This window comes from Mixophyes fleayi, chromosome 5 (genome assembly GCF_038048845.1).
Source record: "Mixophyes fleayi isolate aMixFle1 chromosome 5, aMixFle1.hap1, whole genome shotgun sequence".
Classification (NCBI taxonomy): Eukaryota; Metazoa; Chordata; class Amphibia; order Anura; family Limnodynastidae; genus Mixophyes; species Mixophyes fleayi.
The window spans coordinates 219,266,547-219,279,448 of NC_134406.1; the positions used below are offsets into that span (position 1 = coordinate 219,266,547).

The 12,902-nt window shown below is 42.0% G+C and overlaps 1 protein-coding gene across 7 annotated transcripts in view; it reads left to right on the forward strand.

The window, feature by feature from the left end:
* DTNA (dystrobrevin alpha) overlaps positions 1-12,902 on the forward strand; it is a 199,093-nt gene that overhangs the window by 71,852 nt on the left and 114,339 nt on the right. For 4 of the 7 annotated variants that reach the window (XM_075213481.1, XM_075213483.1, XM_075213485.1 and 1 more), the window contains exon 1: positions 11,806-12,038. The exons of 1 other annotated variant lie outside the window; for it this stretch is intronic. In XM_075213481.1, coding sequence (XP_075069582.1) covers positions 12,022-12,038 — 17 coding nt within the window. In that variant the 5' untranslated portion in view covers positions 11,806-12,021. Of the gene's footprint in view, positions 1-11,803; positions 12,039-12,902 lie in introns of those variants that run through there. 2 more of the 7 variants (XM_075213487.1, XM_075213484.1) reach the window with 1 other exon arrangement.

Consider the following 12,902-nt stretch of genomic DNA (forward strand, 5'->3'; position numbering starts at 1 on the left):
GTATCCCAGAGCCCGTACCCTTCTGGGCTATTCGTAACGCAGCACAAACAAGCTGTACTTGCACCGAACCGACTCTTCGAAGGGAACGGATTCCAAACGCCTCGATACATCAATCTGTGCCTCATTAACCTCACTTATACTGTAGTCTTCTGCTGCCACTCTAAAGGCTGCACCAAACAAAGGACTCAAGTCCAGCATTGAGCCCGCACCCCAAGTGGCCCATCATACCTCCGGGGCTGAATCAGCATCCGTACCATTACACTGCCTGCGCCCCAAGTGGCCCATCATACCTCCGGGGCTGAATCAGCATCCGTACCATTACACTGCCTGCGCCCCAAGTGGCCCATCATACCTCCGGGGCTGAATCAGCATCCGTACCATTACACTGCCTGGTCACCAGGTGGCCCATCATACCTCCAGGGCTGAATCAGCATCCGTACCATTACACTGCCTGGTCACCAGGTGGCCCATCATACCTCCAGGGCTGAATCGGCATCCGTACCATAACACTGCCTGCACCCCAAGTGGCCCATCATACCTCCGGGGCTGAATCAGCATCCGTACCATTACACTGCCTGGTCACCAGGTGGCCCATCATACCTCCGGGGCTGAATCGGCATCCGTACCATAACACTGCCTGCACCCCAAGTGGCCCATCATACCTCCGGGGCTGAATCGGCATCCGTACCATTACACTGCCTGGTCACCAAGTGGCCCATCATACCTCCGGGGCTGAATCAGCATCCGTACCATTACACTGCCTGGTCACCAAGTGGCTCATCCTACCTCCGGGGCAGAATCGGCATCCGTACCATTACACTGCCTGCGGACCAAGTGGCTCATCCTACCTCCGGGGCAGAATCGGCATCCGTACCATTACACTGCCTGCGCACCAAGTGGCTCATCCTACCTCCGGGGCAGAATCGGCATCCGTACCATTACACTGCCTGCGCACCAAGTGGCTCATGCTACCTCTGGGGCAGAATCGGCATCCGTACCATTACACTGCCTGCGCACCAAGTGGCCCATCATACCTCCGGGGCTGAATCGGCATCCGTACCATTACACTGCCTGTGCACCAAGTGGCCCATCATGCCTCCGGGGCAGAATCGGCATCCGTACCATTACACTGCCTGTGCACCAAGTGGCCCATTATACCTCCGGGGCAGAATCAGCATCCGTACCATTACACTGCCTGTGCACCAAGTGGCCCATTATACCTCCGGGGCAGAATCAGCATCCGTACCATTACACTGCCTGGTCACCAAGTGGCCCATCGCACCTCCGGGGCAGAATCGGCATCTGTACCATTACACTGCCTGCGCACCAAGTGGCAAATCATACCTCCGGGGCTGACTCGGCATCCGTACCATAACACTGCCTGCGCACCAAGTGGCCTATCCAAAGACTCGGGAAGTGTCACTCTTACCACAGGGCACATCAGCAGGAAGGTTGTACACCACAACCAGCTAACGAATACCAACCGGATCCAGGTGTTGGGAATGGGAGAGATGCTTTCCTGGAACCAAAAGAGTTGTATGACTCCTCGATGCTCTTCAATAACCTGCTCCTGCCCCCCGCTGTGACACGAACATTGCATCGCCACACCGTCCTGCTCTGTTAACCCTTAATGCACCCCAATAGTTATGTACACAAACCTCAGCTTTTAATCTCCCTCAGGCTTATTCCATCCTTCAGTTCTTTTTCCACTTTCTGCCTTTCAGCGTTATATTTGTATGTAAGACGCACCAAAACAATTAATTCTTCATATGAAAATGTAAATTTGAGCAGGGGCAAAAATTTCTAATGAAGGCTAATTGAGGCTACATCATTGATGGACAAGTTCGCTTAGCTTGAGGGCCACATGTATGGCCCTCCAGCCTTCCAAAAGGCCAGATAGAGGAAGTAGGGGGTGCACACTGCACTCTCTCCTCCTGGTATGCTGCTTGACCACCTCGTCATCATTCAGATCAGGAGCAGACGGCTGGGGGCGGCTCAGGTGAAGGCTCAGTGGGTCGCCTGTTGCCCACCACTGTTTAATTGTCTTTAGTTTGTTGAACTACCATATAGAAGACTGTTATGGATTACAGATATTTTACATGAATAACTTGGCACCTGGTCTCTTTCCTCCATTTAAATCGCCTGGAGATTTCCAAGAAATGTGAGGAATTATGATACTTCTGGTACTTGTTATGCAAGGTGACATGGTGTCCCCTGTATCCTCCATAGACACCTCTTCAGGCTGTCTCTCATGTTTCCAGTGATGGGGCCAGTCAGTGACCACTAAGCAGCAAGCAGTGTGGTCATTGCATGATAAGAAGCTACCTGCACTATAAACCAGTCACAAGAGGTGGCCAACTGGAACCTTCAGAATTCTAGATTTGTCATTTACAAAGTTGAGGACACCAATCAGTGTCAAGGTCAGCCCAATGTGTCGGAAGTGCTGAAATTCAATATATTTCTGCCAACTGTGTCATTGCAGATGCAAGGGTACTCTTTCGGAACTGCAAGGGTCTATTGTTCTGCTAGATTTAACATCATACATTTAATTGGGATGTACATTTTCTTTTAGTTATATTTTTATGGTAGATCACCCCAATCCTGTTTTCCTGAGAAAACATTCAATGAGTCTATTTAACATGAATCAAAAATGAAGTACACAATAGTTGAATCATTACATAGCAAAATATATCTGATCCTGATTAACAATCTTTGGGCTATAGGTAAATAGAGCCACTATCAGTCTTTCTTGGATTTGGAAAATATACCAAATATTTTATAAAGACCTTAAATCCGTGATGGGCATATTTTTTTTTGATTCAGAAGCGGTCCTCTGACCCACTTGGGATACCGGCTTGTCTGGAAAATTTTGCAGCCTCTTATCTTTAATGTTTCTACCCTATTCGAATTTTGCAGGAGTCACATTGTTATTGGCCAGGCAAGTAAATACCAGCCAGCTGCCACCCCTAGGTAACACGTGTGTCACACATGACCTTTGAGAAGTATCAGATCACATTTTGAGATCAAAGCACTCCTCATGAATTAGTGTCACAGCCCGGTTAGTAGATTAACCGATGGCTTACTGAGGAAGATATGGAAAACATCACCTTCTGCTAGCATGCTTCATAGATCTCTGTAAATGCATTGCACATATATATATGTGTGTGTGTGTGTGTGTGTGTGTGTGTGTGTGTGTGTGTATGTATATAGATATATAAATGGGAGCTTGGTAACAAATCTATTTGTGTTACAATCATACAAAACCGCATTTTCTTTGGTACAAGAGACATTTCAGATCTTCGTATTATTCACCATACTATAACATAAACAAAGGCCTATTTGGGAGGCAGAAAAGTAGAAAGGTGGGAGTGTAGGCAGGTGGAGGGAATTGTTAGTAGGGGGGTAAGAATCCAGCCACTAAACATAACTGGTGGCACATCCTGTGTGCCAAAGGGTGCAGCGCTAGATGCCGGCCTGTACTAGAGGGGACACAGTCTATAGGAGAAGGTGACTTGGTGGGTGTAATGAGATATGTTGTTACCTAGGGTTGGGTAATGTTTAGTCGATGGGTAAAAGTGGTCAGTAATGGGGACAGGAAGAGAGGTTGGAAGAATCCACTATCTAAGGCAGAAGGCTAAGTGTGCGAGTGAGTAAGACTAATTATTGAAGGCATATGGTGTATCTCTTTGCAAGATGGGTATCATTGGTAAGAACCACATTCTAACAAAAACATTCTAACAGCGCTATCAACCTTCAAATAGGCAAATATAAGCACTGAGCATTAGTAGAGGAGATGAGAGAGGAGGGAGTCTGCGACCTCACAGCTCCAGAGATAGACAGCGGAGGAGGAAAGGGCATTACAGAGAGGACAGGAGAAATAAAGTACAGGTGGAATTGAAGAACAAAAGATCTTAGTGATCAAATTGTTGGAGCCTGGTACTGTTCCCCTGGGCCCGCCTGAGTCAGAGTGGCACCGTCAAAAAATCACAACTGGGCGACTCGGGGGAACAGAAATAATTTTTATAATGCTGTGTGCTGGGCTTATATTTCATCCAGATACTTCTTTCTGTAAATAGTTTATATTGATTTTTTTTTTATTTATAATGTTACTGCTAGCGGATAATGCCAAAATGAAAAATGCTGGACGCTTGCGTTGGAAAATATTTGGCGGAAGGCTACAAATGTGATAAGAATTGGTGTTACAGCCTTGTAGTCTTACACAAATTCATACTTGGCTTTTCAGACAAGTGTTTAGAAGAGTAAAAAGATATGTAAACAAAGCAATAAGAAAACCAATCATAATGTCAGAACATTGTTACAGACATTGTATATGAATAATTAACAATTCTTAATTTTATTGTTTTAGTAGAAGTCCAGCAAACTAGGACACCCATGAGACATTAAGTCCATAAAGTCTTCTTTATATCTGATACTGATCTTAATAATTCAGTGTTATTGGGAGTGTGAATGCTAGGAAAAGTAACATTTCATGTGTTCAAGTTTACAGTGTCAATAAGGAAGACTCTTCTGGGAAAGCCTGGGGACATCATCATTTATATAGTGCGACCAATTCCTCAGCGCTGTACAGTGCTCTCTGCATGGTAACTCTGTGTATGCTTTAAACTCCTCTCTCTACATTGGCTACAAAAAAATATGCATTTATTTATTTATTTATTTTTGTCTCTGACACAAAACGTTTTCTTGCTTTTTATTCAGACACTAATATAGATGGATATAGAGAGAGATATTATTTATTTTTGGTCTTTAAACCCAATTTATCATCTCAAACACAGGTGGTTTTACATACTTCCTTTTCCTTGCGGCATTGGTTTCACCGTATGGTGAACACAGCTTGAACTGACCAAAAAACAGTGGTCAGCCATCACTGAAGAGGAACGCATGGACAGTTATCATGGTGCTTTTATTCAATGCATGAATACTCCTTGTCCTGTCTAGGGTCCATCAGCCTCTTCATGAGAGTACCACATGCATGTATTAATGATTGTTAGCTGCTTAGCTGAAAAAGCCAAATCTAAAAATAGAACATGTAGATCGTCTTAGGCTGTGTCAGATGGGCGCTAATTTCCACCTAGAGGGGCTGGTGCATTCATAGCGCTCAATGTGCTCAGTGCTGACACTCTGGAGTGAATGGGGAACTGCCCCCCACCATCACCACCCCAATCACATGTGAGCAATTACAATCAGAAACCATTTCATGCAACGACCCATATTTTGGAAGGAATCCCGAATTGTGGGTTGCAAAAGGATGAACCTTACTAGAAAAGTGCATAGGCAAACCAAGGGGGGTGGGAATTCCTAGCATCTGGAAACTCACCTCCCAGCCTAGGGTACTGTATGCTTGAGGTGGCTGGACCCTGCCCCAGGACCAGCCCCTTTGCAGCTTGTGTGCAGATCATTTCTGTCTACTGTTCACAGCCATCTCTACCCAACAAGTATTGAAAGCAGTAAGAACAGGTAGGAGAGAGCAGGACAGTCTGTCAACTGTTCTGACACACTCAATCAGGACTTCGTCCTGATTGTAGGGACAGTTGGGAGGTATGCAGGGCCGGTGCTAGGGTCCACGGCACCCTAGGCACAATGTCAAAACCTGCCCCCCCCTTCCCAGGCACAATGTAAAAAAATCCGCCCCCCTCGGTACAATGTAAAAAAATCCCCCCCCCCCCCCCCCCGGCACGATGTAAAAAAATCCGCCCCCTTCCCCCCCGACACAATGTAAAAAAATATAATATGATTTACATTGGTTTTACATTAGACTTTGTATTGCTGCCGGTATAACCTTGTATTTTTATGCACTTGAAACCTCACATGAATAGATATGAATATGGCCTTGAAATGAGTTCCTCAGTAATGTCCCTTTTTTAATGTGTGCATCTTTAAATTGCTGAAGAATTAGGTTAATGTCCCCCGTACAGCCTACCTCTGTAGCCTGCACTCTCTTGCTGCCAACAGAAACACAGACTGCTATAGCACAGCAGCTAAATGTAAGAAGGTTTCCGGGATTCACATATGCCATCACTAATCAACAAATGTCTGCCTTGGAGTGCAACAGTCATGTTCCTAATTAAGCTTTTTATTGAAATCAAAATTGATTTTACTTGAAACTGGAGCACTTTTTTGTTTCACATACAGCAAACCTCAGTACAGATAGACTAATAGAACAATGGTGTAGCTGAAGCAGTGATCTCCAGTGTCTGTGATCAATACTCCAGGGAGCAAGGATCACTTATGAAAAAAGTGAGTGTGAGCAACGCCTCTGTTTTACCATACATATAAAGGTTCTTTATTATTATCATTTATTTAAAAAAGTTCCAAACATAGTGCTGAACAAATGGGGAAACAAACCATGACATACTCTACTAACCTATATTTTTAAACTAGACCAGGGTTGTGTTTGAGCAGATGCTTTGCATGGCATTTGTATATCTGGTTAGCGACCTAATCTGCAAAAAGAAAATACTTGTATTTCTGCTAGAAACCAAGTACAATAATGGCCAAAAGTTTTGAGAATGAGACAAATATTATTTTTCACAATGTGTACTGCCTCAATTTTTATGATGGTAATTTGCATATACTCCATAATATCATGAAGAGTGATCAGATGAATTGCAATTAATTTCAAAGTCCCTCTTTGCCATGACAATGAACTTTATCCCAATAACAATATTTCCACTGCAATTCAGCCCTGCCACAAAAGAACCAGCTGACATGAGGTCAGTGAAACTCTCATTAACACAGGTGAGAGTGTTGATAAGGACAAGGCTGGAGATCACTCTGTCATGCTGATTGAGTTAGAATAACAGACTGGAAGCTTTCAAAGGAGGGTGGTGCTTGAAATCATTGTTCTTCCTCTGTTAACCATGGTTAGCTGCAAGGAAACATGTACAGTCATCATTGTTTTGCACAAAAAGGGCTTCATACGGCAAGGATATTGCTGCTGGTAAGATTACTCCTAAATCAACTATTTATCAGATCATTAAGAATTTCAAGAAGAGGTTCAATAGTTGTGAAGAAGGCTTCAGGGCGCCCAAAAATATCCAGCAAGCACCAGGACCATCTCCTAAAGTTTATTCAACTGCGGGATCGGGGCACCACCAGTGCAGAGCTTGCTTAGGAATGGCAGCAGACAGGTGTGAGTGCATCTGCAAACACAGTGAGGCGGAGACTTTTGGAGGTTGGCCTGCAAAGAAGCCACTTCTATCCAACATTAGGGACAGGCTGATATTCTGCAACAGGTACAGGGATTGGACTGCTGAGGACTGGGGTAAAGTCATTTTCTCTGATGAATCCCCTTTCAGATTGTTTGGGGCATCTGGAAAAATGTTTGTCTGGAGAAGGAAAGGTGTGAGCACTACTATCAGTCCTGTGTCATGCCAACAGTAAAGCATTCTGAGACCATTCATGTATGGAGTTGCTTCTCAGCCAAGGGAGTGGGCTCACTCACAATTTTGCCTAAGACCACAGCAATGAAGAAAGAATGGTACCAAAACATCCTCCAAGAGCAACTTCTCCCAACCATCCAAGAACAATTAGGTGGAAAACAATGCCTTTTCCAGCATCATGGAGCACCTTGCTATAAGGCAAAAGTGGCTCGGGGATCAAAACATTGAAATTTTGGGTCCATGGCCAGGAAACTCCCCAGACCTTAATCCCATTGAGATCTTGTGGTCAATCCTCAAGAGGCGGGTGGACAAACAAAAGCCCACAAATTCTGACAAACTCCAAACATTGATTAGGCAAGAATGGGCAGCCATCAGTCAGTATGTGGCCCAGAAGTTGATTGACAGCATGCCAGGGCGAATTGCAGGTCTTCAAAAAAAAGAGTCAACACTGCAAATATTGATTTTTGCATAAACTTAATGTAATTGTCAAGAAAAGCCTTTGACACTTATGAAATGCTTGTAATTTTACTTCAGCATACCATAGCAACATCTGATAAGAAAAGTCTAAAAACACTGAAGCAGCAAACTTTGTGAAAACCAATACGTGTGTAAGTCTCAAAATTTTTGGCCATGACTGTACATTACTGTTGATATCCTGCATTTCACACAGAGCACCCTGTTACCTTCCAAGTACCTGTTATTTGCATCCAGAAAGGATGTGGTCTCAGCTAAAATGAGCATGACTTTGTTAAAAATGAGCCTGATGTGTGCGTGTGTGCGTGTGTGCGTGTGTGTCTGTTTGTGTGTGATCTTGTGATTTTATTTGTCCTAAAATTATTGTAAGGATTGTTGCGGTCTGCCCATTGTATTCAGTAAATGTTTACCAAACATGCGCTCTGTGCTATTTTCACATCTCCCAACTGTCCTGATTTTGGTGGGAACACATGATTTGGGGACCGCTAAAGGGGAGGGACTTGCCAAGTGGGTGGGACTTTGCCTTAATTTATACAGGTAAAGCCCCACTGGGTGGAACAGAGGCTAGCTTCCGGGTGGAAAGGGGGTCAGCTTAATTTTTTTGTGTGTAACCAGGTACAAATTTGGAAAAAGAAAGTAAAAAAAAAAAAAAAAAAAAAAAAAATGTAAATTTTTTTTTTTTTTTATTAAAGACTATATTATTAACAGGTGACTATAATTGAATATTTTTTTTTTTTGTGTGTTCTGCTGGGACTTTATATTCCACATATATATTGTACATATCCTGCAGTGTATTGTGTCTGCTTGAACAAGCAACGTTTCTTCAGATCCATTTGTAGTTTAATATGGATAGTGTATGCCGTGCGTTTTTAAAAAAATATGCACAATACGTTTGTTTTGTGTGTCTTAATGAATTTGCTTTTGGACCTCTACCGTTCTACGTAGTAAAAAACAAAAAAAACACACATTAGCATGGTCACACTTTATATTCCATTTACAATGTTTGTCAGTCTATTTAGCTACTTTGTTTCCATGTTTACATTATTGGAAATTTAGAATAAAACAATCATTGTTAATGTTCCACACTAGTTTTCTCCGTCATACTCACTGAAAGCCCTTAGTATGTAAATGAAATATTTTACAATTTGGGAGGACTGTAGACATCGCTTGACTTACTTGCTTGAGAATACTCATTGAAAAATTATAAGTGAAGAGAAATTGTACACGTGAATTGGAGACATTTCCAATTAATTCATTTATCTCTTTCCTACTGAAACTAGTTTTAATTTTACAAGTTTTTGCTTAGATGTAATTTGCTAAATTCAGAGTTTAAATGTTCCGTATGTGCAGTAGAATTTCTGATGTATTTATTAAATATAAGCATTTTCTTTTGGGCACAGTGATAACAAATAGGCTGCTGAGTGTGGTAGTAATGGACTGAGGAAGAGGGCTGGAGAGATGACATAACTGTGATAGGGACTATATTTCTTTTTATATCCTTCCCTGCTGGTGTTTCTTTTGACCAGCAATTGTCAGCTGATGAGAAACGACAATGAACATGGCACATTCATCGATATTGGGGATATCCGTTCAGGAATAGTGAGACAAATAACTGTTTGAAGACCAATGCTGTATGAGTATAGTGAATTCCAAACCGTTTGCTGACTCCTTGGTGCTTGGATTTGGCATCTGGCACATCCAGTTTATGGCTGGGAGGGAGAGGAGACATGGCGGTCTTGGTACTAGGGCTGGCCAGTGCTCTGGCTCCAGAGTTGGCACCAACCTCTCGGAGCTCGGTCACCCCAAGTACCAAGCCAATTATTTTTTTTTGTTCTTTGTTTTATAACTCTGCTCCAGAACCAGTGCAGAGGTGGAGCTGGCATCCTGCAGTGAAGCTGACATACAAATGGAGCAACAAATCAGTTTCTGGAGGTGCTCCTCGTTGTGCTAAACAGTTCGTACTGTACAGTGCAAGTGTTTACTTAAATAGAAATGACTGTTCAAAGCAAAAACCATCATCCAACTGTATTTACCGCTCTTGTGCCCGACTTCTTATAGATTCCAATCACATGTGTCCTATTAGGTTTAAAATGTTCACAATTAGTCATCAAACATGCAGCATGCATGAGCAGCTTATCTCTGTCTCCTAGGGGTAAATTTATTAGGCTGCAGGTTTGAAAAAGTGGAGATGTTGCCTATAGCAACCAGATACTGGTTATCATTTATTAAGTACATTCTACAAAATGACAGCTAGAATCTGGTTACTATAGGCAACCTCTCCACTTTTTCAAACCCGCAGTTTGTCGACCCCCTAGTGTCGTCTGGAAACCCCTATTTTTTGAAGAGTTTCTTCTCCTCTTTCAAGAAAAAAAAAGTTACCCAGTCTTCTCCGTCAGTGTCTTTTAGATTAACATTAAAAGACAAAAATATTTTTTTAAAAAATGCCACGCTAATTTTAAGATTTGACTCCTACTACTAACACTTGCTAACTCTGAACTAGACCTAATGTTGGTCCCAGGTACATAAGGACACACGAATACCTAAAGAAGCAAGTAAAGACAGTGTTTGGCACATATGTATATAAAATCCAAGTCTGTGTATTCCTGAGTAATATACATGAAATAGCTGGGGTGTGTGTGTGTGTGTATGGGGCAGCACGGTTGGCAAAGTGGTTAGCACTTCTGCCTCACATCACTGGGGTCATGAGTTAAATTCCCGACCATGGCCTTATCTGTGTGGAGTTTGTATGTTCTCCCCGTGTTTGCGTGGGTTTCTTCTGTGTGCTCTGGTTTCCTCCCACACTCCAAAAACATACTAGTAGGTTAATTGGCTGCTATCAAATTGACCCTAGTCTGTGTGTCTGTGTGTGCATGTTAGGGAATTTATACTGTAAGCTCCAATGGGGCAGGGACTGATGTGAATGAGTTCTCTGTACAGCGCTGCGGAATTAGTGGCGCTATATAGATGGTGATGATATATATAACTAAATTTGTCCAACGTGCTGTCTTTCACCCCTCTGCCGCAGGCCCTCATATTTGGGGAGGTGCTTCTCTGAGCAGGCAGAGAGTGAGTGACTGCTTGGCTTTGCCACACAATGCACCGGACAGGGACCACTGGTCTCACAACAGGTCAGATCATGGCAGCCTTAGTTTTTTGAACGTGTATCCGATTAGGACAATGTCCTACGTATTTGGAAGTAGCTTTATACCCTCATGTAATGAAGGTGATACTTTGCTTTTCCAGAGCTCTGTAGTGGAATGTCAGGTTAACTTTGAACCATGTTTTAATTTCCTGGGTAATGTCTGAAATTTAAACTGTAGGAGTTAATGGCTACTTAAAGTGATGTATTTTTATTCTTTTAAAGCTCTATCAAGTTTACAGTTTCTGCAGTTATAGTTTTATGAAATGTAATATACATGTATTCATCACCATAGCATAACAAAATATTTTAGACAATCATCTTGTTTACTGTGCTTCATGCATTAGTCAATGCTTGTAAAGGAAAAAATTTATCACCTAAATCCTGCAAACAAAAGCCAGCCACAAGGGTCACTGGCAATCCTTTGTGCCATGAGAACTTTATAGCATTACAGACAGAAGCCTGGTAACCAGCCGTAGGAATGTGCTGCAGAACTGAGCTCTCAGAATATATTACTGTCCTGACAATTGGATAGACATGACTTGTTTTCTTTTTCAGATCTACCTCTGACAATCGGGGAAAGTTCCTCTTTCATCCTTATGAGATAGACTGGAGACAGCTGAACGATTATTTTGCTAGATATCCTAGAGAAGACAGGGTGATGTGGGGGAGGGAGCAGAGGGGAATGTACGAGGGAGCTCTGTGATTGGAGGCTTCAGCAAAGGCATCTGTCTCAGGACTGCGCTGGTATGTGAAACCAAATCACTTGCAAGTTAAAGATAGAGTACACTCAAATGTTTTAGCATCCCAGCCAAAATCTAAGTCAAAATCCAATGTTCGTCTGTCTCTGTGTCAACGCTCAGACTGCTTTCTGGTTGTGCAAGTTCATTTTTTTTCTTCCTTTCTTTCTTTCCTGGAGACATTTGACTAAGATTGAGTCTGCATTTATTTTTATATGAGCTGTATAAATTGCTAAAATTATCAACAAGAGTCCTTCGCTGTTTAGTCATGGTTCAAACTATCGGGTAAGTTCACAATTTTCTGTACCTTTCTAGCATAATTGTAGTCTGTACTCTAGCACTTGAAATACTTTTATTATGAAGGGAAATGACATGTGGTACCTTCTTAACAATTTGAGTGCTAAACTCCTCATCAGGTGGAGCATATGACCTTATGACTTGAGGCAGGTGGAGAAAAGACTTTTTATGTAGAGGTGTATTTTGTAGCCTATAGCCTTATGAGTTATTGTATTTTTTTATTGCACATTTATGCACATTACAAGATGTGCAGTACGCTTGTCACTATAAATGTATGGTTTTATGTTTGATTTCCTAGGGTCATGTGTCCTATAGCCAGGTCAAGATGTTAATGCATTTTAGAACCATATTGGATGAATATATTGTGTACATTGGTACAGTTATACTTTTAGTATTGTTTTTTTTTATTGAAGAATGACATATTTTAATTTTTTTTTTTTTGCTTAAGAACAGAACTTTAGATGTTGGATACGCGTATGTGATCAGTTTTAGTTGAAGAATATAAAAACTGTATGCAGCAGTTGTAAGATTGCTATGATGCTTTTTGTTAGAATATTCATGCACATCTTGTTAGGCACAAGCAATGGGGATCTGAGGGTCTATGTCACAGGAAAAACAAACCTGTCTTATTTGTGAATCAATGCATACTGCACAGTTGTTCCGTATATTTTTTGTCTTGCCCCTATTAATAATATAGTGTGCATGGAGTTGAATGACGTTTCTATTCAGTTTTATGTTGCTAGATTTGTGAAATATAGAAGATGGCCAAAGTTACAAAATTAAAATACAACCTATAGATCCTTTCCCCTTATTATATTATGTTTTCTTGATGTACATTGTGTGCTGGGTATT